Source organism: Bombina bombina, chromosome 1 (assembly GCF_027579735.1).
Source record: "Bombina bombina isolate aBomBom1 chromosome 1, aBomBom1.pri, whole genome shotgun sequence".
Classification (NCBI taxonomy): domain Eukaryota; kingdom Metazoa; phylum Chordata; class Amphibia; order Anura; family Bombinatoridae; genus Bombina; species Bombina bombina.
In genome coordinates this window covers 68737050-68758798 of record NC_069499.1, presented here as the reverse complement: position 1 = coordinate 68758798, position 21749 = coordinate 68737050, and the positions used below count along the sequence as shown (strand labels likewise).

Below are 21749 nucleotides of genomic sequence, written 5' to 3'. Positions count from 1 at the left end.
AGAGGGAACATTCAGACCAATCTTAGATCTCAAGATCCTAAACAAGTTTCTCAATGTTCCATCGTTCAAAATGGAAACCATTCGAACAATTCTTCCTTCCATCCAGGAAGGTCAATTCATGACCACGGTGGATTTAAAGGATGCGTATCTACATATTCCTATCCACAAGGAACATCATCGGTTCCTAAGGTTCGCATTTCTGGACAAGCATTACCAGTTTGTGGCACTTCCGTTCGGATTAGCCACTGCTCCAAGAATTTTCACAAAGGTACTAGGGTCCCTTCTAGCGGTGCTAAGACCAAGGGGCATTGCAGTAGTACCTTACTTGGACGACATACTGATTCAAGCGTCGTCCCTTCCACAAGCAAAGGCTCACACGGACATTGTCCTGGCCTTTCTCAGATCTCACGGGTGGAAAGTGAACGTAGAAAAAAGTTCTCTATCTCCGTCAACAAGGGTTCCCTTCTTGGGAACAATAATAGACTCCTTAGAGATGAGGATTTTTCTGACAGAGGCCAGAAAATCAAAACTTCTAAACTCTTGTCAAATACTTCATTCTGTTCCTCTTCCTTCCATAGCGCAGTGCATGGAAGTAATAGGTTTGATGGTAGCGGCAATGGACATAGTTCCTTTTGCGCGAATTCATCTAAGACCATTACAACTGTGCATGCTCAGTCAGTGGAATGGGGACTATACAGACTTGTCTCCGACGATACAAGTAGATCAGAGGACCAGAGATTCACTCCGTTGGTGGCTGTCCCTGGACAACCTGTCACAGGGGATGAGCTTCCGCAGACCAGAGTGGGTCATTGTCACGACAGACGCCAGTCTGGTGGGCTGGGGCGCGGTCTGGGGACCCCTGAAAGCTTCAGGGTCTTTGGTCTCGGGAAGAATCTCTTCTCCCGATAAACATTCTGGAACTGAGAGCGATATTCAATGCTCTCAAGGCTTGGCCTCAGCTAGCAAAGACCAAGTTCATAAGGTTTCAATCAGACAACATGACGACTGTTGCGTACATCAACCATCAGGGGGGAACAAGGAGTTCCCTGGCGATGGAAGAAGTGACCAAAATCATTCAATGGGCGGAGACTCACTCCTGCCACTTGTCTGCAATCCACATCCCGGGAGTGGAAAATTGGGAAGCGGATTTTCTGAGTCGTCAGACATTTCATCCGGGGGAGTGGGAACTCCATCCGGAAATCTTTGCCCAAATTACTCAATTGTGGGGCATTCCAGACATGGATCTGATGGCCTCTCGTCAGAACTTCAAGGTTCCTTGCTACGGGTCCAGATCCAGGGATCCCAAGGCGACTCTAGTAGATGCACTAGTAGCACCTTGGACCTTCAAACTAGCTTATGTATTCCCGCCGTTTCCTCTCATCCCCAGGCTGGTAGCCAGGATCAATCAGGAGAGGGCATCGGTGATCTTGATAGCTCCTGCGTGGCCACGCAGGACTTGGTATGCAGACCTGGTGAATATGTCATCGGCTCCACCATGGAAGCTACCTTTGAGACGAGACCTTCTTGTTCAAGGTCCGTTCGAACATCCGAATCTGGTCTCACTCCAACTGACTGCTTGGAGATTGAACGCTTGATCTTATCAAAGCGAGGATTCTCAGATTCTGTCATTGATACTCTTGTTCAGGCCAGAAAGCCTGTAACTAGAAAAATCTACCACAAAATATGGAAAAAATATATCTGTTGGTGTGAATCTAAAGGATTCCCTTGGGACAAGATAAAAATTCCTAAGATTCTATCCTTTCTTCAAGAAGGTTTGGAGAAAGGATTATCTGCAAGTTCTTTGAAGGGACAGATTTCTGCCTTGTCTGTGTTACTTCACAAAAAGCTGGCAGCTGTGCCAGATGTTCAAGCCTTTGTTCAGGCTCTGGTTAGAATCAAGCCTGTTTACAAACCTTTGACTCCTCCTTGGAGTCTCAATTTAGTTCTTTCAGTTCTTCAGGGGGTTCCGTTTGAACCCTTACATTCCGTTGATATTAAGTTATTATCTTGGAAAGTTTTGTTTTTGGTTGCAATTTCTTCTGCTAGAAGAGTTTCAGAATTATCTGCTCTGCAGTGTTCTCCTCCTTATCTGGTGTTCCATGCAGATAAGGTGGTTTTGCGTACTAAACCTGGTTTTCTTCCGAAAATTGTTTCTAACAAGAACATTAACCAGGAGATAGTCGTGCCTTCTTTGTGTCCGAATCCAGTTTCAAAGAAGGAACGTTTGTTGCACAATTTGGATGTAGTTCGTGCTCTAAAATTCTATTTAGATGCTACAAAGGATTTTAGACAAACATCTTCCTTGTTTGTTGTTTATTCTGGTAAAAGGAGAAGTCAAAAAGCAACTTCTACCTCTCTCTCTTTTTGGCTTAAAAGCATCATCAGATTGGCTTACGAGACTGCCGGACGGCAGCCTCCTGACAGAATCACAGCTCATTCCACTAGGGCTGTGGCTTCCACATGGGCCTTCAAGAACGAGGCTTCTGTTGATCAGATATGTAAGGCAGCGACTTGGTCTTCACTGCACACTTTTACTAAATTTTACAAATTTGATACTTTTGCTTCTTCTGAGGCTATTTTTGGGAGAAAGGTTTTGCAAGCCGTGGTGCCTTCCATCTAGGTGACCTGATTCGCTCCCTCCCTTCATCCGTGTCCTAAAGCTTTGGTATTGGTTCCCACAAGTAAGGATGACGCCGTGGACCGGACACACCTATGTTGGAGAAAACAGAATTTATGTTTACCTGATAAATTACTTTCTCCAACGGTGTGTCCGGTCCACGGCCCGCCCTGGTTTTTTAATCAGGTCCGATAATTTATTTTCTTTAACTACAGTCACCACGGTATCATATGATTTCTCCTATGCAAATATTCCTCCTTTACGTCGGTCGAATGACTGGGGAAGGCGGAGCCTAGGAGGGATCATGTGACCAGCTTTGCTGGGCTCTTTGCCATTTCCTGTTGGGGAAGAGAATATCCCACAAGTAAGGATGACGCCGTGGACCAGACACACCGTTGGAGAAAGTAATTTATCAGGTAAACATAAATTCTGTTTTTTCATTTTTTCCTCATATTTTATAATATTTTTAATAGTAAATTATAAGATATGATGAAAATAATGGTATCTTTAGAAAGTCCATTTAGTGGTGAGAAAAACGGTATATAATATGTGTGGGTACAGTAAATGAGTAAGAGGAAAATTACAGCTAAACACAAACACTGCAGAAATGTAAAAATAGCCCTGGTCCTTAAGGGAAAGAAATTGAAAAATGGCCTTGTCCTTAAGGGGTTAAGCGGTACAGTGTGGTGAATCAATTTGCCTACACCGCATTTCTTTGTGGGTCCTGAAGAGAAGTATGCTGTTGGGTATGCGGTGTGAATTATGTGAATTTTTTAAGTTTTTGATAGCAATGGATCTCTTATCTAGGTTGTTGAGGCCCTTGGCATTGATGGTAGTAAATGTAAGGTTATGGGATCCCCACCTACTTTTGTGTTGAGCCATTCTGAAAAAAAGGGGGGGTTAAAGGGAAAGAAGAAGGGGGATTAAAGAGGAAGAGCAAAGGTTAGATTAGTTCTGGTGCACAATGGTCTGCTTCAGATGAATAACACAATGATCAAAAATCCAAATATTGAATAAGTTTTCCTGCAGACAAAACCTTCTAAGGCAGTGTCCCTAATAGGAAAGTATGTGTAACAACTTAACTGGTACCTACTGGGGTAGTAACCCCTTAGGCTAATACAACTCTGTGAAAACTAAACCTCCTCCTAGAAGACTAGGCCGGTCGTCCAGGGTATGAAGTGCATATGGCAATAAAGTGAATAAGAGGGGAGGGGAAGATTAAGGGCTGAGGATAGGGGAGGTATGTGGTGGGGATAAGTTATGGATGGTGGGGGGGGGGGACAAGGAACAATTGGAACAATGCTATTTTCTTTATCCTACTTTTAAAGGGATACTGAACCCAATTTTTTTCCTCCATTATTCAGATAGAGCATGCAATTTTAAGCAACTTTCTAATTTACTTCTATTATCATTTTTCTTCGTTCTCTTGCTATCTTTATTTGAAAAATGCATTTAAGCTAAGGAGCCAGCACATTTTTGGTTCAGTACCATGGACAGCACTTGTTTATTGGTGCTGTCCAATCAGCAAGGACAACCACGGTTGTTCACCAAAAATGGGCCGGCATCTAAGCTTTACATTCTTGCTGTTCAAATAAACATACCAAGAGAATGAAAATGTGATAATAGGAGTAAATTAGAAATTTGCTTAAAATTGCATGCTCTACCTGAATCACGAAAGAAAAAAATTGTGTTCAATGTCCCTTTAACATAACTTTAAGGTTGTGTAGGCAATAGTGCTTAGGTAAACTTTCTAGGGTACCTGTTATATGCTATTTTTTTATTTTTATCTTATTTAAGTTAGCGCTCATCAGAGGTAACCCTTTAGCATATGGGATAATAAAACAGGTGCAACTACCTAACTCAAATAACAAGTTGGCATAACAAATATAGATATGTGAATTTAGCAACCATTTTATAATTCCCATAGATCGCCAGCCTTAAGGAGGACAAACAGTTCAGAAAAGGATACCATATCAAGTCGTGGCTTTATAATCAAATAAGCAACTGTCCTTGTAGAGAACCTGCGGCCCCATCAGGACTCTCTTCCTCTAGACTCTAATTCAGTTGGTTCATGCGCTCCAGAAGATTCTTTGTCCCAGTTATTTGTGGGGGGGATCCCTCAACTTTTCCAATGACCGTTCTGAGTAGAACATCTGTAGATCATATCCTGGCCGTTATACGGCAGTCTTTTTATTATTCGTTGCTATCAGTGACACCAGAAAACCCCATCGATATTGTATTTTATTTGCTCTGTTTTGTAGTTATATGTCCGAGTTCTCTTCTTTTTTGAAGTGTGACTGGCGAAATGACTGAGAACAATTGGATCTCCTCACCAGCATGATAAACCCAGGTGCTTGGCTTTAGTACTTCTGAGAAGTTCTTCTTTATCTTTAAAGTTTAAGAACTTTACTATGATATCTCTGGGTGGATCTTTAGGCGGGGGTTTGAGTCTCAGTGCTCTGTGTGCCCGCTCCATGATGAGGAGGCAAAGATAACCCAGCCAAAGGCTTAAATACAACTCCAACTTCCCTCATCCCCCAGTAATTCTTTGCCTTTCGTCCCAGGAGGATGGCAGAGAAGTGTCAGAATTTTTAATTTTTGTTTTTGTCTCTTATTGAGGGTAGTACTCTTCGGCATGGGACATGAGTTTTAAGTAGTCCTGTCAGTCTCTCAGTGAAGGCTTGGATGAAAGTTAGAGTCCGGAGATGCATGGAGTTTCTTTCTGCGAAACCATCCTGACTCATATTAACAGCTCCTCAAGCAATCAGCGTTATCTAACTTTGCTTCGCTGCCTGCTTTCTTCTCTCAAGTCCATGGCGAAGGCGATGCTACTATCCGTCACATTTGAAGGGCCGCGTTCCTGTTCCACGGCGTAGATTCCTGTAAGATTGTTTCATTTTACTTTATTCGTCAATGTATTGTAATGTAAATGTTTCCCGAGAGGCTACCACCTTACGGGTCTAACTTATACATAAAGGTCTCAGTGAGTCTCTTTTAGTATCTTGGAATAGAGGGTTAATATCTCCTGAGAGGGGTTATTAAACAGTTAAGGTTATAATCATGTTTGTTATGTGATTCAACCTGATTATGTGTGATGTTTATTGGGCTCGTGGTTGGAACATTGAGGCCTTTGGAAATGATGCAGCCTTTTGGTTGGGCGCACTTTTTTTGGACTGTACTGTTCACCTTGTGTTCGGGCGTGGCTACGTTCCATTTTTCCATTTCCGCATTCCCGACCGCGTGGCGAAGGAAATTATTCTAGTCCGCAGGAGTCTGGTCATAGGAGGTGGTGAGTGTCCCAGCCATTGAGGGTGTCAGGTGTCGTTTTTGTTTACTTTAGTCCATATTTAAATGTCCTCTATCCAGTTATGGAGGATTCTGATGCTGAGACTGTGTTAATTTCAGATTCAGTTACGGAGGATTCTGATACTGAGACTATTTTGATTTTAGATTCTGTGTCCGGTGATGAATCCAGAGGGGCCTCGTTGACACCTGTCAAACCAGTTTTGTTCCGTATGCCATTTCAGAGCGCATGGTTCCTCGGGCTCGGGGAATCGAGGGACTGCTGAGCCATCCGCCTCTGGGGGTCGTGTCCTCCGAGAGGCGAGTTCCCTACCAAATCATTCTTCTACACATGCAGGTTACCCAATTTATGGTTCTTCCATGCGGGGTGACGTTTTTCCCCCCCCCCCGGAGGTTGCAGCACATTTTCGCTTCCACATAATGTTGGCGATTGTTTGTCTGCAGAGTCCAGACGTTTCTTTGAGAATGTGCTTATGCCCTATTGTCCCGGGCCTTCCGCCTTGAGGAGAGCCTCTACAGTTCTCTACGGGTGTATCTGTCCCTGAGTGTTGTGCCTTTCGTTACCGGATTGTGTGCTTTTGCGTGTTGCTCAGACATGTTTTTCAGTTATTGAATGACCCTATCGTTACCAGATATGGGGATTTTCAGTCTGATTCTTCGAATGGTGCACCTCATTAGACATGTGGGGATGAAGTAATCTCCGTTTGGCTGGTCCTGCGGGTAGGCCTGTGCCTTTTTGGGCGTTAACCTCCGTGTTGCCTTATATTTTATTTATATCCGATGGGATGTCTTTTATTTGTTTTTGTTTCCTTCGGGAACCTTCTGGGATTGATACTCTTTACTTCTTTGGAAGTTGTTTTGGACATGTTAGTCCTATGTTAAAAATGCTGATGATTTCCTTTTCTTCTGATGGAAAGAGTCCACAGCTCCCCACCCGTAATTTTATGTGGGGCGTCCTTGTATTCTGTCACCTTTCACCTTGATATTTCTTCTTCTGTTCCTTGTTCCTCGGCAGAATGACTGGGGGATGAGGGGAGTGGGAATGAGTATTTAAGCCTTTGGCTGGGTTGTTTTTGCCTCCTCCTGGTGGCCAAGTTCTTATTTCCCAAAAGTAATGAATGCAGCTGTGGACTCTTTCCATCAGAAGAAAAGGAAATTATCAGGTAAGCATAATTTGTTTTCTTTATGATTACTAGTGGCACAGAAACAGATTTAAGTAAGGTTGCAGGGTACCCTCTATCTGCTGTTTTCCCCTCCAGAGCATTCTCTTGAGTTTTGGGCACCTTCTTTGCCCACCACACCTATCAGAATTAGGTAGGCCATAAGAACTGTGACACATTCTCAGTCCAGTTATTTCTCTGGGGCCAAATAATAGAGTACAGGAGGCGGCATCCAACCCATGGGCTTCCAGTTAGTTATTCTAACCTAATGCTCCCTTACATATTACCATTTATTTGGGTTTACAAAATTGTCAGTTAAATAAACCTCTTTTTAGACTTTAAATAGAGAGATCTTTAGCAAAAGATTAGATCCAGGGGTGATTTAGTTAACTTTTCCTCAAGACAGTATCCTAATTATGGTATCATTGGAGCCGATATCCTGCCACACATTCTTGTGGTGGTTCAGGCTCTTTGGAGCTATATTTAGCAAATAAATTTGTTGCATGTTTCTATGACAAATAAATGTGCAAGCTTGTCCAGACATTCAGAAATGTTAAAGGGATGATAGTGTGGTTTGTGTACAGGGAGTGCAGAATTATTAGGCAAATGAGTATTTTGACCACATCATCCTCTTTATGCATGTTGTCTTACTCCAAGCTGTATAGGCTCGAAAGCCTACTACCAATTAAGCATATTAGGTGATGTGCATCTCTGTAATGAGAAGGGGTGTGGTCTAATGACATCAACACCCTATATCAGGTGTGCATAATTATTAGGCAACTTCCTTTCCTTTGGCTAAATGGGTCAAAAGAAGGACTTGACAGGCTCAGAAAAGTCAAAAATAGTGAGATATCTTGCAGAGGGATGCAGCACTCTTAAAATTGCAAAGCTTCTGAAGCGTGATCATCGAACAATCAAGCGTTTCATTCAAAATAGTCAACAGGGTCGCAAGAAGCGTGTGGAAAAACCAAGGCGCAAAATAACTGCCCATGAACTGAGAAAAGTCAAGCATGCAGCTGCCAAGATGCCACTTGCCACCAGTTTGGCCATATTTCAGAGCTGCAACATCACTGGAGTGCCCAAAAGCACAAGGTGTGCAATACTCAGAGACATGGCCAAGGTAAGAAAGGCTGAAAGACGACCACCACTGAACAAGACACACAAGCTGAAACGTCAAGACTGGGCCAAGAAATATCTCAAGACTGATTTTTCTAAGGTTTTATGGACTGATGAAATGAGAGTGAGTCTTGATGGGCCAGATGGATGGGCCCGTGGCTGGATTGGTAAAGGGCAGAGAGCTCCAGTCCGACTCAGACGCCAGCAAGGTGGAGGTGGAGTACTGGTTTGGGCTGGTATCATCAAAGATGAGCTTGTGGGGCCTTTTCGGGTTGAGGATGGAGTCAAGCTCAACTCCCAGTCCTACTGCCAGTTTCTGGAAGACACCTTCTTCAAGCAGTGGTACAGGAAGAAGTCTGCATCCTTCAAGAAAAACATGATTTTCATGCAGGACAATGCTCCATCACACGTGTCCAAGTACTCCACAGCATGGCTGGCAAGAAAGGGTATAAAAGAAGAAAATCTAATGACATGGCCTCCTTGTTCACCTGATCTGAACCCTATTGAGAACCTGTGGTCCATCATCAAATGTGAGATTTACAAGGAGGGAAAACAGTACACCTCTCTGAACAGTGTCTGGGAGGCTGTGGTTGCTGCTGCACGCAATGTTGATGGTGAACAGATCAAAACACTGACAGAATCCATGGATGGCAGGCTTTTGAGTGTCCTTGAAAAGAAAGGTGGCTATATTGGTCACTGATTTGTTTTTGTTTTGTTTTTGAATGTCAGAAATGTATATTTGTGAATGTTGAGATGTTATATTGGTTTCACTGGTAAAAATAAATAATTGAAATGGGTATATATTTGTTTTTTGTTAAGTTGCCTAATAATTATGCACAGTAATAGTCACCTGCACACACAGATATCCCCCTAAAATAGCTATAACTAAAAACAAACTAAAAACTACTTCCAAAACTATTCAGCTTTGATAATGAGTTTTTTGGGTTCATTGAGAACATGGTTGTTGTTCAATAATAAAATTAATCCTCAAAAATACAACTTGCCTAATAATTCTGCACTCCCTGTATATATGTGTATGTAGGTATGTGTGTGTGTGTATATATATATATATATATATATATATATATTATATTTTTTTTCCAGAAGCCATCAAAATAATTAATATTACAGAGCTGTTTTATTTTTCTTAAACTGTTTTATTATTATTATCTGTTATTTGTATCTAATAGTTTCATGGTTTCAGATTAATGGTGACCGTTCTGGGGGTGATTCTTTTTGATAGTTACCAAATGATACCTTTTGCAACTGGGCCATAATACTCTGCAGGGATCCCTTTGTCCTATCAAATTAGGATGACCCTCAGTGTATTCGGCAACCTAGCAGATCTATTAATCTGTAGTTGCCTGTGTGGGTGGAGGTCTATACCTAAATTATTACAGATATTGAAATTTGAGAATTAAAGACTTGGGATCAGTTTCCTCAGCTCCATTTGATATAGAACTGTCTCTTTACTTTGAAAAGTAACCAACTTAAACATTGCACCAGAATTGGACAGTTTTAAATATTGCACCAGAATCAGAAAGAATTCATCAATCCTCCAGGTGCAACAAAAGCAAGACAATAGGAAACCATACTACAACCTAGCTGAGAAGTATGTGTAAATACTGTATACTGGTTGCTCCACCTGCTTCCTAGTGATAAAGCAAAGAAGCATCAACGGTAAAACACTCATGCTACAACAAAAAACGGTTTGTATCACAGTGATTATGGAGTATATGGAGTCACTGGCTCCTTCCCTACTTTGAAATGGACTTGGCTATTCATTTACTGAAAAGTTTTTCTGTACTTTTTATTTCAGTGGAAGGGTGCTCTCCATTCTTTTGCTTTTTTTTTTTTTTTTAATTCTTACCAGTGTGTTAGTCGTCTTTGGTGATTTTGATCTTTAAAGGGACACAAAACCAGTCCCTTCTCCACCACCAATTTTAAGGACAACTTGCATGTGTCTTCAAGATATAGCCAGTTATATATACATTCTTAAATTCTGTTCAGACATTCTACCAATTCCAAATCTTAAGAATGACAAGAAATATTTTCTGACTTGTGGTGAAGCTATTATGTTATAATCTATTATTTATTCATTTTCAGGAAGGCATAAGGCTTCCAAATGCGCTCTGGCCATTGTAATTTATTCTGCAGTCCTTATGGGTTATGAATGAGTTCATAGTTTCACCATTCATTAGGTTTAATGATTCTTCTGTTACATTATGCAAATCAAATACCTGGTCTTTCTTGCTTATATATTCCATATTCACTTTTGGATTTTCTTTTTTTGGGGTGGGAATGATCGATGGCCTCCATCCATGTCTTCAGATTAGTAGATTTAGTATTACCCCACCAGCTAAGAAAATAGCACATGAGAGAAATGCTGTTTTATACTTTTGATGAATCAATTTCAACTACAAGAAGTCACAATAATATATACCAACCAGTTCCAAATATTACCAAATATGATTTATTGTTAGTTTACGTCTGCTTTTATTATTTAGTGCTGGGGTGTCAAATTCATTTGAGTCGTGGGCCATTTCTTTCATATAAAATTATGTGTGAAATCAGTGCTGCCATAGTAATGAACACACATAAAGAAGTGCTTAAATGCATGTAATATTTTTTTTATTCTTTTATGGATGTGTGTTCATTTTTATTTTCTTTCATGTAATTAGCAAGAGTCCATGAGCTAGTGACGTATGGGATATACATTCCTACCAGGAGGGGCAAAGTTTCCCAAACCTCAAAATGCCTATAAATACACCCCTCACCACACCCACAAATCAGTTTTACAAACTTTGCCTCCCATGGAGGTGGTGAAGTAAGTTTGTGCTAGATTCTACGTTGATATGCGCTTCGCAGCAGGCTGGAGCCCGGTTTTCCTCTCAGAGTGCAGTGAATGTCAGAGGGATGTGAAGAGAGTATTGCCTATTTGAATTCAATGATCTCCTTCTATGGGGTCTATTTCATAGGTTCTCTGTTATCGGTCGTAGAGATTCATCTCTTACCTCCCTTTTCAGATCGACTATATACTCTTATATATACCATTACCTCTACTGATTCTCGTTTCAGTACTGGTTTGGCTTTCTACTACATGTACATGAGTGTCCTGGGGTAAGTAAGTCTTATTTTTGTGACACTCTAAGCTATGGTTGGGCACTTTTATATAAAGTTCTAAATATATGTGTTTAAACATTTATTTGCCTTGATTCAGGATGTTCAACATTCCTTATTTCAGACAGTCAGTTTCATTATTTGGGATAATGCATATGAATAATCAATTTTTCTTACCTTAAAATTTGACTTTTTTTCCTGTGGGCTGTTAGGCTCGCGGGGGCTGAAAATGCTTCTTTTTATTGCGTCATTTTTGGTGCAGACTTTTTTGGCGCAAAAATTTTCTTTTTCATTTCCGGCGTCATACTTGTCGCCGGAAGTTGCGTAATTTTTTTGACGTTTTTGCGCCAAAAATGTCGGCGTCACTGGATGTGGCGTCATTTTTGGCGCTTAAAGCATTTAGGCGCCAAATAATGTGGGCGTCTTTTTGGCGCTAAAAAATTTGGGCGTCATTATTGTCTCCACATTATTTAAGTCTCATTGTTTATTTGCTTCTGGTTGCTAGAAGCTTGTTCATTGGCATTTTTTCCCATTCCTGAAACTGTCATTTAAGGAATTTGATCAATTTTGCTTTATATGTTTTTTTTTCTATTACATATTGCAAGATGTCTCAGATTGACCCTGAATCAGAAGATACTTCTGGAAAATTGCTGCCTGATGCTGGATCTACCAAAGTTAAGTGCATTTGTTGTAAACTTGTGGTAACTGTTCCTCCGGCTGTTGTTTGTAATGAATCTCATGACAAACTTGTTAATGCAGATAATATTTCCTTTAGTAATGTTCCATTACCTGTTGCTGTTCCGTCAACATCTAATATTCAGGGTGTTCCTGTTAACATAAGAGATTTTGTTTCTAAATCTATTAAGAAGGCTATGTCTGTTATTCCTCCTTCCAGTAAACGTAAAAGGTCTTTTAAAACTTCTCATTTTTCAGATGAATTTTTAAATGAACATCATCATTCTGATTCTGTTTCTGATAATGATTTTTCTGGTTCAGAGGATTCTGTTTCAGAGATTGATACTGATAAATCTTCATATTTATTTAAAATGGAATTTATTCGTTCTTTACTTAAAGGGACACTCAGGTTTTTTTAAATGTTCATGATTCAGATACAGTATGTAATTTTAAACAACTTTCCAATTTACTTCCATTAGAAAAAATGTGCACAGTCTTTTATATTTACACTTTTTTTGAGTCACCAGCTCCTACTGAGCATGTGCAAGAACTCAGACTATACGTATATGCATTTGTGATTGGCTGATTGCTATCACATGGTACAGGGGGAGTGGAAATATACATAACTTTAAAATGTGTTAAAAAAGAATCTACTACTAATTTGAAATTCAGAGTAAATGCTATTGTATTGTCTTGTTATCTTGTATTTGTTGATTATGCAAATCTGCTGTGTTTACTGGTCCTTTAAAGAAGTCTTAATTGCATTAGAAATAGAGGAATCTGGTCCTCTTGATACTAAATCTAAACGTTTGAATACGTTTTTTAAACCTCCTGTAGTTATTCCGGAAGTTTTTCCCGTCCCTGATGCTATTTCTGAAGTAATTTCCAGGGAATGGAATAATTTGGGTAATTCATTTACTCCTTCTAAACGGTTTAAGCAATTATATCCTGTGCCATCTGACAGATTAGAGTTTTGGGACAAAATCCCTAAGGTTGATGGGGCTATCTCTACTCTTGCTAAACGTACTACTATTCCTACGGCAGATAGTACTTCCTTTAAGGATCCTTTAGATAGGAAAATTGAATCCTTTCTAAGAAAAGCTTACTTATGTTCAGGTAATCTTCTTAGACCTGCTATATCTTTGGCGGATGTTGCTGCAGCTTCAATTTTCTGGTTGGAAGCCTTAGCACAACAAGTAACAGATCATAATACTCATAGCATTGTTAATCTTCTTCAACATGCTAATAACTTTATTTGTGATGCCATCTTTGATATCATTAGGGTTGATGTCAGGTATATGTCTTTAGCTATTTTAGCTAGAAGAGCTTTATGGCTTAAAACTTGGAATGCTGATATGTCTTCTAAGTCAACTTTGCTTTCCCTTTCTTTCCAGGGTAATAAATTGTTTGGTTCACAGTTGGATTCTATTATTTCAACTGTTACTGGGGGGGAAAGGAACTTTTTTACCTCAGGATAAAAAATCTAAAGGTAAATTTAGGTCTGCTAATCGTTTTCGTTTTTGTCACAATAAGGAACAAAAGCCTGATCCTTCCCCTACAGGAGCGGTATCAGTTTGGAAACCATCTCCAGTCTGGAATAAATCCAAGCCTTTTAGAAAGCCAAAGCCAGCTCCCAAGTCCACATGAAGGTGCAGCCCTTATTCCAGCCCAGCTGGTAGGGGGCAGATTACGATTTTTCAAAGAAATTTGGATCAATTCGATTCACAATCTTTGGATTCAGAATATTGTTTCACAAGGGTACAGAATAGGCTTCAAGATAAGGCCTCCTGCAAGAAGATTTTTTCTTTCCCGTGTCCCAATAAATCCAGTGAAGGCTCAAGCATTTCTGAAATGTGTTTCAGATCTAGAGTTGGCTGGAGTAATTGTGCCAGTTCCAGTTTTGGAACAGGGGCTGGGGTTTTACTCAAATCTCTTCATTGTACCAAAGAAGGAGAAATCCTTCAGACCAGTTCTGGATTTAAAAATATTGAATCGTTATGTAAGGATACCAACATTCAAAATGGTAACTATAAGGACTATTCTGCCTTTTGTTCAGCAAGGGCATTATATGTCCACAATAGATTTACAAGATGCATATCTGCATATTCCGATTCATCCAGATCACTATCAGTTTCTGAGATTCTCTTTTCTAGACAAGCATTACCAGTTTGTGGCTCTGCCGTTTGGCCTAGCAACAGCTCCAAGGATTTTTACAAAGGTTCTCGGTGCCCTTCTATCTGTAATCAGAGAACAGGGTATTGTGGTATTTCCTTATTTGGACGATATCTTGGTACTTGCTCAGTCTTCACATTTAGCAGAATCTCATACGAATCGACTTGTATCGTTTCTTCGAGAACATGGTTGGAGGATCAATTTACCAAAGAGTTCGTTGATTCCTCAGACAAGGGTAACCTTTTTAGGTTTCCAGATAGATTCAGTGTCCATGACTCTGTCGCTGACGGACAAAAGACGTCTGAAATTGGTTTCAGCTTGTCGAAACCTTCAGTCTCAATCATTCCCTTCGGTATAGAAACATAGAAACATAGATATTGACGGCAGATAAGAGCCATAGGCCCAGCAAGTCTGCCCGACCTTACCTAACAGTATAAACTTATCTAGTTCGTAGGATAGCCCTATGCTTGTCCCATGCATTTTTAAAGTCCCCCACAGTGTTTGTTGCTACTACCTCTTGAGGAAGTTTATTCCATAAATCAATCACTCTTTCTGTAAAGAAGTGCTTCCTCAAATTACTTCTGAATCTACTACCCTTTAGCTTGAGCTCATGACCCCTTGTTCTTGAATTTTCCATTTTATGTAAAATACCCACAGCCTCAGTTTTACTAAACCCTTTAATGTACTTGAAAGTTGCTATCATATCACCTCTTTCCCTTCTCTCCTCTAAGCTATACATATTTAGGTCATTGAGCCTATCCTGGTAAGTTTTATTTTTTAGACCATGTACCATTTTGGTAGCCTTCCTTTGCACAGATTCAAGTTTGTTAATATCCTTCTGAAGATATGGTCTCCAGAACTGCACACAATACTCAAGATGAGGCCTAACTAATGATCTATAAAGTGGCATAAGAACCTTACTATTTCTGCTGCAAATACCTCTACCAATACATCCAAGCATTCTGCTAGCCTTACTCGCTGCATTACTACATTGTTTACTAAGTTTTAAATCATCTGAAATAATAATTCCCAAGTCCTGTTCCTCGTCTGTAACAGTCAGTAAAGTGTCATTGAGTCTGTAATTAACATTTGGATTTTTCTTCCCTAAATGCATTATTTTACACTTTGCTGTGTTAAACTTTAGACCCCAGTCATTTGTCCAATCCTCTAATTGTTGTATATCACTTCTCATTTTGTCTACCCCCCCCTGGAACATCCACTCTGTTGCAAATTTTTGTATCATCTGCAAAGAGACATACTTTCCCCTGTAGCCCTTTGCTGATATCGCAGATAAATATGTTAAACAAAACAGGCCCCAGAACTGACCCCTGAGGAACACCACTAGTAACAGCCCCCTCTGCTGAATGAACTCCATTTACTAAGACACTTTGTTTTCTGTCCTTAAGCCAGCATTCCACCCAGTTCACAATTTTTGAATCTAGACCAAGGAGATATAGTTTGTGAATAAGTTTATTGTGTGGGACGGTGTCAAATGCTTTGCTGAAATCTAGATATGCTACATCAACTGCTCCTCCCTTGTCTAATACTTTTGTTACATAATCAAAGAAGTCAATTAGATTAGTCTGACATGATCTCCCTGAAGTAAAACCATGCTGATTTTGGTCCTCTAAATTGTTTGTCTTTATGTAAGTCATAATTCTTTCTTTTAAGAGGCTTTCCATTAATTTCCCTACTACTGAAGTTAAACTAACTGGCCTGTAGTTGCCAGATTCTTCTCTACTGCCCTTTTTATGAAGGGGTATTACATTTGCTATTCTCCAATCATCTGGGACAGCTCCTGTTAATAGTGACTGATTAAACAGATCAGTTAATGGGACAGTTAGCACTGATCGAAGTTCTTTTAAAACCCTTGGATGAATATTATCAGGACCCACTGCCTTTGTAACATTTATTTTTGATAATGCTAACAAAACCTCATCCTCTGTAAAAAGATTACTGTTAAGCTTGTTTCTATTTTGCGTTGCATCCCTTAATGTAGACATTGTATCTTCACAATCTTTAGTGAAAACAGAACAGAAGTAATCATTGAGACAGTCTGCAATCTGCTTATCTCCTTCTATTATTCTACCATCAACTGATTTCAATTTTACTATTCCTACCTTATTTTTTCTTCTTTCACTGATATATCTAAAGAATGTTTTGTCCCCATGTTTTACTGACTGTGCTATCTTCTCTTCTGCATGAGCTTTAACCTTCCTAATTAACTGCTTAGTCTTTTTTTGTTGGAGTCTCCATATTTTCATATCATCATCTGCTTGTGTGTGTCTGTAATTTTTATAAGCTATCTTTTTTGTCTTTACAGCATGTGCTACTTCTTTGGAAAACCAAATTGGTTTCCGCTTTCTTTTACTTTTACAGACATGTCTAATACAGTGTGCGGTTGCATCTAAAATGGCACCTTTCACAAATTCCCACTGTTCTTGAACCCCTGTAATAAGAGTTTTCCCCTTTAAATAGTTCTTTAGGTATTCTCCCATTAATGAAAAATCTGCCGTCCTAAAGTCTAAAACTTTTGTTTTAGTCTGGGTGGACAGTTCCTGAACATGAATACTAAACCAAACAGATTGATGATCACTGGATCCTAAGTTCTCACCTACAGACACATCTGAAACTGTATCACTGTTTGTAAGTATTAGATCTAATATAGCTTCCTTACGAGTTGGTTCCTTGACTAATTGTTCAAGTGATTCCCCTAGCGGTAGCCTTATGCATGGAAATTCTAGGTCTTATGACTGCTGCATCGGACGCGATCCCCTTTGCTCGTTTTCACATGCGACCTCTTCAGCTTTTTATGCTGAACCAGTGGTGCAGGGATTATACAAAGATATCTCAATTAATATCTTTAAAACCGATTGTACGACACTCTCTGACGTGGTGGACAGACCACCATCGTTTAGTTCAGGGGGCTTCTTTTGTTCTTCCGACCTGGACTGTGATCTCAACAGATGCAAGTCTGACACGTTGGGGAGCTGTATGGGGGTCTCTGACAGCACAAGGGGTTTGGGAATCTCAGGAGGCGAGATTACCAATCAACATTTTGGAACTCCGTGCGATTTTCAGAGCTCTTCAGTCGTGGCCTCTTCTAAAGAGAGAGTCGTTCATTTGTTTTCAGACGGACAATGTCACAACCGTGGCATATGTCAATCATCAAGGAGGGACTCACAGTCCTCTGGCTATGAAAGAAGTATCTTGAATACTTGTATGGGCGGAATCCAGCTCCTGTCTAATTTCTGCGGTTCATATCCCAGGTATAGACAATTGGGAAGCGGATTATCTCAGTCGCCAAACATTACATCCGGGCGAATGGTCTCTTCACTCAGAGGTATTTCATCAGATTGTTCAAATGTGGGGACTTCCAGAAATAGATCTGATGGCTTCTCATTTAAACAAGAAGCTTCCCAGGTATCTGTCCAGATCCAAGGATCCTCAGGCGGAAGCAGTGGATGCATTGTCACTTCCTTGGAAGTATCATCCTGCCTATATTTTTCCGCCTCTAGCTCTTCTTCCAAGAGTGATTTCCAAGATTTTAAAGGAGCGTTTGTTTGTTCTGCTGGTGGCTCCAGCATGGCCTCACAGGTTTTGGTATGCAGATCTTGTCCGGCTGGCTATTTGCCAACCGTGGACTCTTCCGTTAAGACCAGACCTTCTATCGCAAGGTCCTTTTTTCCATCAGGATCTCAAATCCTTAAATTTGAAGGTATGGAGATTGAACGCTTGATTCTCAGTCATAGAGGTTTCTCTGACTCCGTAATTAATACTATGTTACAGGCTCGTAAATCTGTATCTAGGAAGATATATTATCGAGTCTGGAAGACTTACATTTCTTGGTGTTCTTCTCATCATTTTTCTTGGCATTCTTTTAGAATTCCTAGAATTTTACAGTTTCTTCAGGATGGTTTGGATAAAGGTTTGTCTGCAAGTTCCTTGAAAGGACAAATCTCTGCTCTTTCTGTTCTTTTTCACAGAAAGATTGCTAATCTTCCTGATATTCATTGTTTTGTACAGGCTTTGGTTCGTATAAAACCTGTCATTAAGTCAATTTCTCCTCCTTGGAGTTTGAATTTGGTTCTGGGGGCTCTTCAAGCTCTTCTTCAAAGTTCATTCTTTGGATGTAGTTAGAGTTTTGAAATATTATGTTGAAGCTACTAAAGATTTCCGAAAGACTTCTAGTCTATTTGTTATCTTTTCTGGTTCTAGGAAAGGTCAGAAGGCTTCTGCCATTTCTTTGGCATCTTGGTTAAAGTCTTTGATTCATCATGCTTATGTTGAGTCGGGTAGAACTCTGCCTCAAAGGATTACAGCTCATTCGACTAGTTAAGTCTCTACTTCCTGGGCATTTAGGAATGAAGCTTCGGTTGATCAGATTTGCAAAGCAGCAACTTGGTCTTCTTTGCATACTTTTACTAAATTCTACCATTTTGATGTGTTTTCTTCTTCTGAAGCAGTCTTTGGTAGAAAAGTACTTCAGACAGCTGTTTCAGTTTGATTCTTCTGCTTATAATTTCAGTTTTTTTCATTATAAGATTTAAACTTTGTTTTGGGGTGTGGATTATTTTTCAGTGGAATTGGCTGTCTTTATTTTATCCCTCCCTCTCTAGTGACTCTTGCTTGGAGATCCACATCTTGGGTATTCATTATCCCATACGTCACTAGCTCATGGACTCTTTCTAATTACATGAAAGAAAACATAATTTATGTAAGAACTTACCTGATAAATTCATTTCTTTCATATTAGCAAGAGTCCATGAGGCCCACCCTTTTTGAGGTGGTTATGATTTTTTTGTATAAAGCACAATTATTCCAATTCCTTATTTTTTATGCTTTCGCACTTTAGTCTTATCACCCCACTTCTTGGCTATTCGTTAAACTGATTTGTGGGTGTGGTGAGGGGTGTATTTATAGGCATTTTGAGGTTTGGGAAACTTTGCTCCTCCTGGTAGGAATGTATATCCCATACGTCACTAGCTCATGGACTCTTGCTAATATGAAAGAAATGAATTTATCAGGTAAGTTCTTACATAAATTATGTTTTTTGTTTGTTTTGTTGTAATATTGTATTTTTAAACTGGATAACTTAATTAAAGGGACATGAAACCCAATAATTATTTAATTTGCTTCCTTCTCTTGTTATCATTTGCTGAAAGGGTTATCTAGGCAAGTTCATGAGCAGCAGAGAAACTAGGTTCTAGCTGTTGATTGGTGGCTGCATATATATATATTGAATGTGATTGGCTCACCCATGTGTTCAGTTAGAAACTAGTAGTGCATTGCTGCTCCTTCAACAATTTATACCAAGAGAATGAAACAGATTAGATAATAGAAGTAAATTAGAAAGTTGTTTAAAATTGCATTCTCTATCTGAATAATGAAAGAAAAATTTGGGGTTTCATGTACCTTTAAGACTTAACAGAAAATCATTCAAATTGTTTTGGTTTAGTTTTTGCAGTAATACCTTTACCTTTTATCATAGGACTATACATGGTTTGATATACAATGCCCTAAAACTTTTTATGGAGATGAACCAAAAATTATTTGATGACTGCACTCAACAGTTCAAAGCAGAGAAGCAGAAGTAAGTCCTTAAATGCCTCAGTACTTTCCACATATTTACTATTTCATAAAAAAGAGTAACTTGCTAACTCATTCAGCTCATAAGAAATTGTGACTACTGCTAACTACAGATGACTACTAAATGTGAAAATATATATATATATATATATATGTGTGTGTATGTATATATATTGTAACATTTTCTGTTATTTATAAATGTTACTTAAAGGGACATTGTACACTAGACTTTTCTCTGCATAAATATTTTGTAGGTGATTCATTTATATAGCCCATCTTGTTTTTTTCTTTTGTTTTTTTTAAAAATGTATAGTTTTCTTTATTTTTAAATAACATTGTGCTGATTTTCAGACTCCTAACCAAGCCCCAGCATTTTAGATGTATACTAATGTCTACAGACCACTGCTTGCTCCTGTTTGTATAATGGGTCTTCGTATGCAGGGGAGGGAGGAGTGTCTGCTAAGTACTTTTTTTTAAAGGTTTTATACTGGACTTTTATATCCGTATCTGTGCATATTTTTCTTATAGTAATGTCTGTTACATGCTGTTATATGAAAATTGGTGTATACTGTCCCTTTAAGTTACTGAGGTCTGTGCAAGAGTTTGAGAGCCCTAGTGAGTACCCATTGCTGTGAGTTTTGCAGTGGCATCGGATGTGTACCCAGTTTGTATGTTTTTGCAGTTAATTTCCATAGTTTTAGATAGATAGATAGATAGATAGATATGTAGGTATGTGTGTATATTTAAATTATTAGGTTGTACAATATGTAACACGTTGAGAACTGGGAAATGTCAGATAACCTATCGGTATAATCCTTTTGTAAATACCTGTACTTTAACTTAAGACATCTTTCTTTTAAACTTGTGTACTATTACTCGTAGAGAAAAGCTTAAACTGAAGGAACGAGAAGAAGCATGGGTTAAAATTGAAAATCTAGCCAAATCTAATCCCCAGGTATGTATTTTGTCAGCTGTTGACAGCAGCAAAGCTGAGACCTTCTTAGTAGTTTAATATATTTTTCTAATATATAAAAGTGATTAATTTGAAAGAAAAATATATATATGAAGATTGCATGACAAAATATGTTGGTCTTGTGTGTCTCATAGTTGTTTTCTTTTTAAAGGTCAATAACGTACGCTTAAGCCCTAAAGGGAGATACAACACCACCAACAGAACTGTATCCATAAACCATGGTGGAAGGGGATTTGTGAAAACAGTCTATTTTAATAATTGATAGTTTAGACATTACTATGGACACCAATCACTCATTCAAAAAAAAAAAGTCATTTTTATCAAATAATATTGATAGCATTAACTTGAACAAAATACCAAACGGATGGGGAAACCCACAACTATTTAGTCCTAACAGAAAAACAAAAAGAGTAGCACAATTTTGTTTTTTTAAAATAGGCACTCTACCTAAATGATCATCCAAACCAAAATCTGGCCAAATACACTCCATGGTATCAGATCGGAAACTAGACGTAACCAATAATTCTTCATTGACAGTTAAACAAGGTCCAAAAACATTTCAGATTTGGGACATAAACATTATTTTCTACTGGTTTTTTTTTTTTTTTTTTTTTTGGATGGTATAAAGCGGAACAAATATTTACAACGGTTTTAAACCAGTATCAAAAGGTATCACCATTACATGCATTGGTGATCACCTGCAGATTAGAGTATTTCCACTTTTCTCCAACATTGGTGTGTCCGGTCCACGGCGTCATCCTTACTTGTGGGAATATCTCTTCCCCAACAGGAAATGGCAAAGAGTCCCAGCAAAGCTGGCCATATAGTCCCTCCTAGGCTCCGCCCACCCCAGTCATTCTCTTTGCCGTTGCACAGGCAACATCTCCACGGAGATGGTTAAGAGTTTGTGGTGTTTAAATGTAGTTTTTTTAATTCTACTATCAAGAGTTTGTTATTTTAAAATAGTGCTGGTATGTACTATTTACTCTGAAACAGAAAAGGATGAAGATTTCTGTTTGTGAGA

General features: G+C 39.1%; 1 protein-coding gene across 3 annotated transcripts in view; it reads left to right on the top strand.

Annotated features, from left to right (window-relative positions):
- The window catches only part of PPP2R5C (protein phosphatase 2 regulatory subunit B'gamma), a 488552-nt gene that overhangs the window by 424956 nt on the left and 41847 nt on the right, over positions 1–21749 (top strand). For all 3 annotated transcript variants that reach the window (XM_053697445.1, XM_053697446.1, XM_053697447.1), the window contains 2 exons: positions 19655–19756; positions 20635–20707. In XM_053697445.1, coding sequence (XP_053553420.1) covers positions 19655–19756; positions 20635–20707 — 175 coding nt within the window. The remainder of the gene's footprint in view (positions 1–19654; positions 19757–20634; positions 20708–21749) is intronic.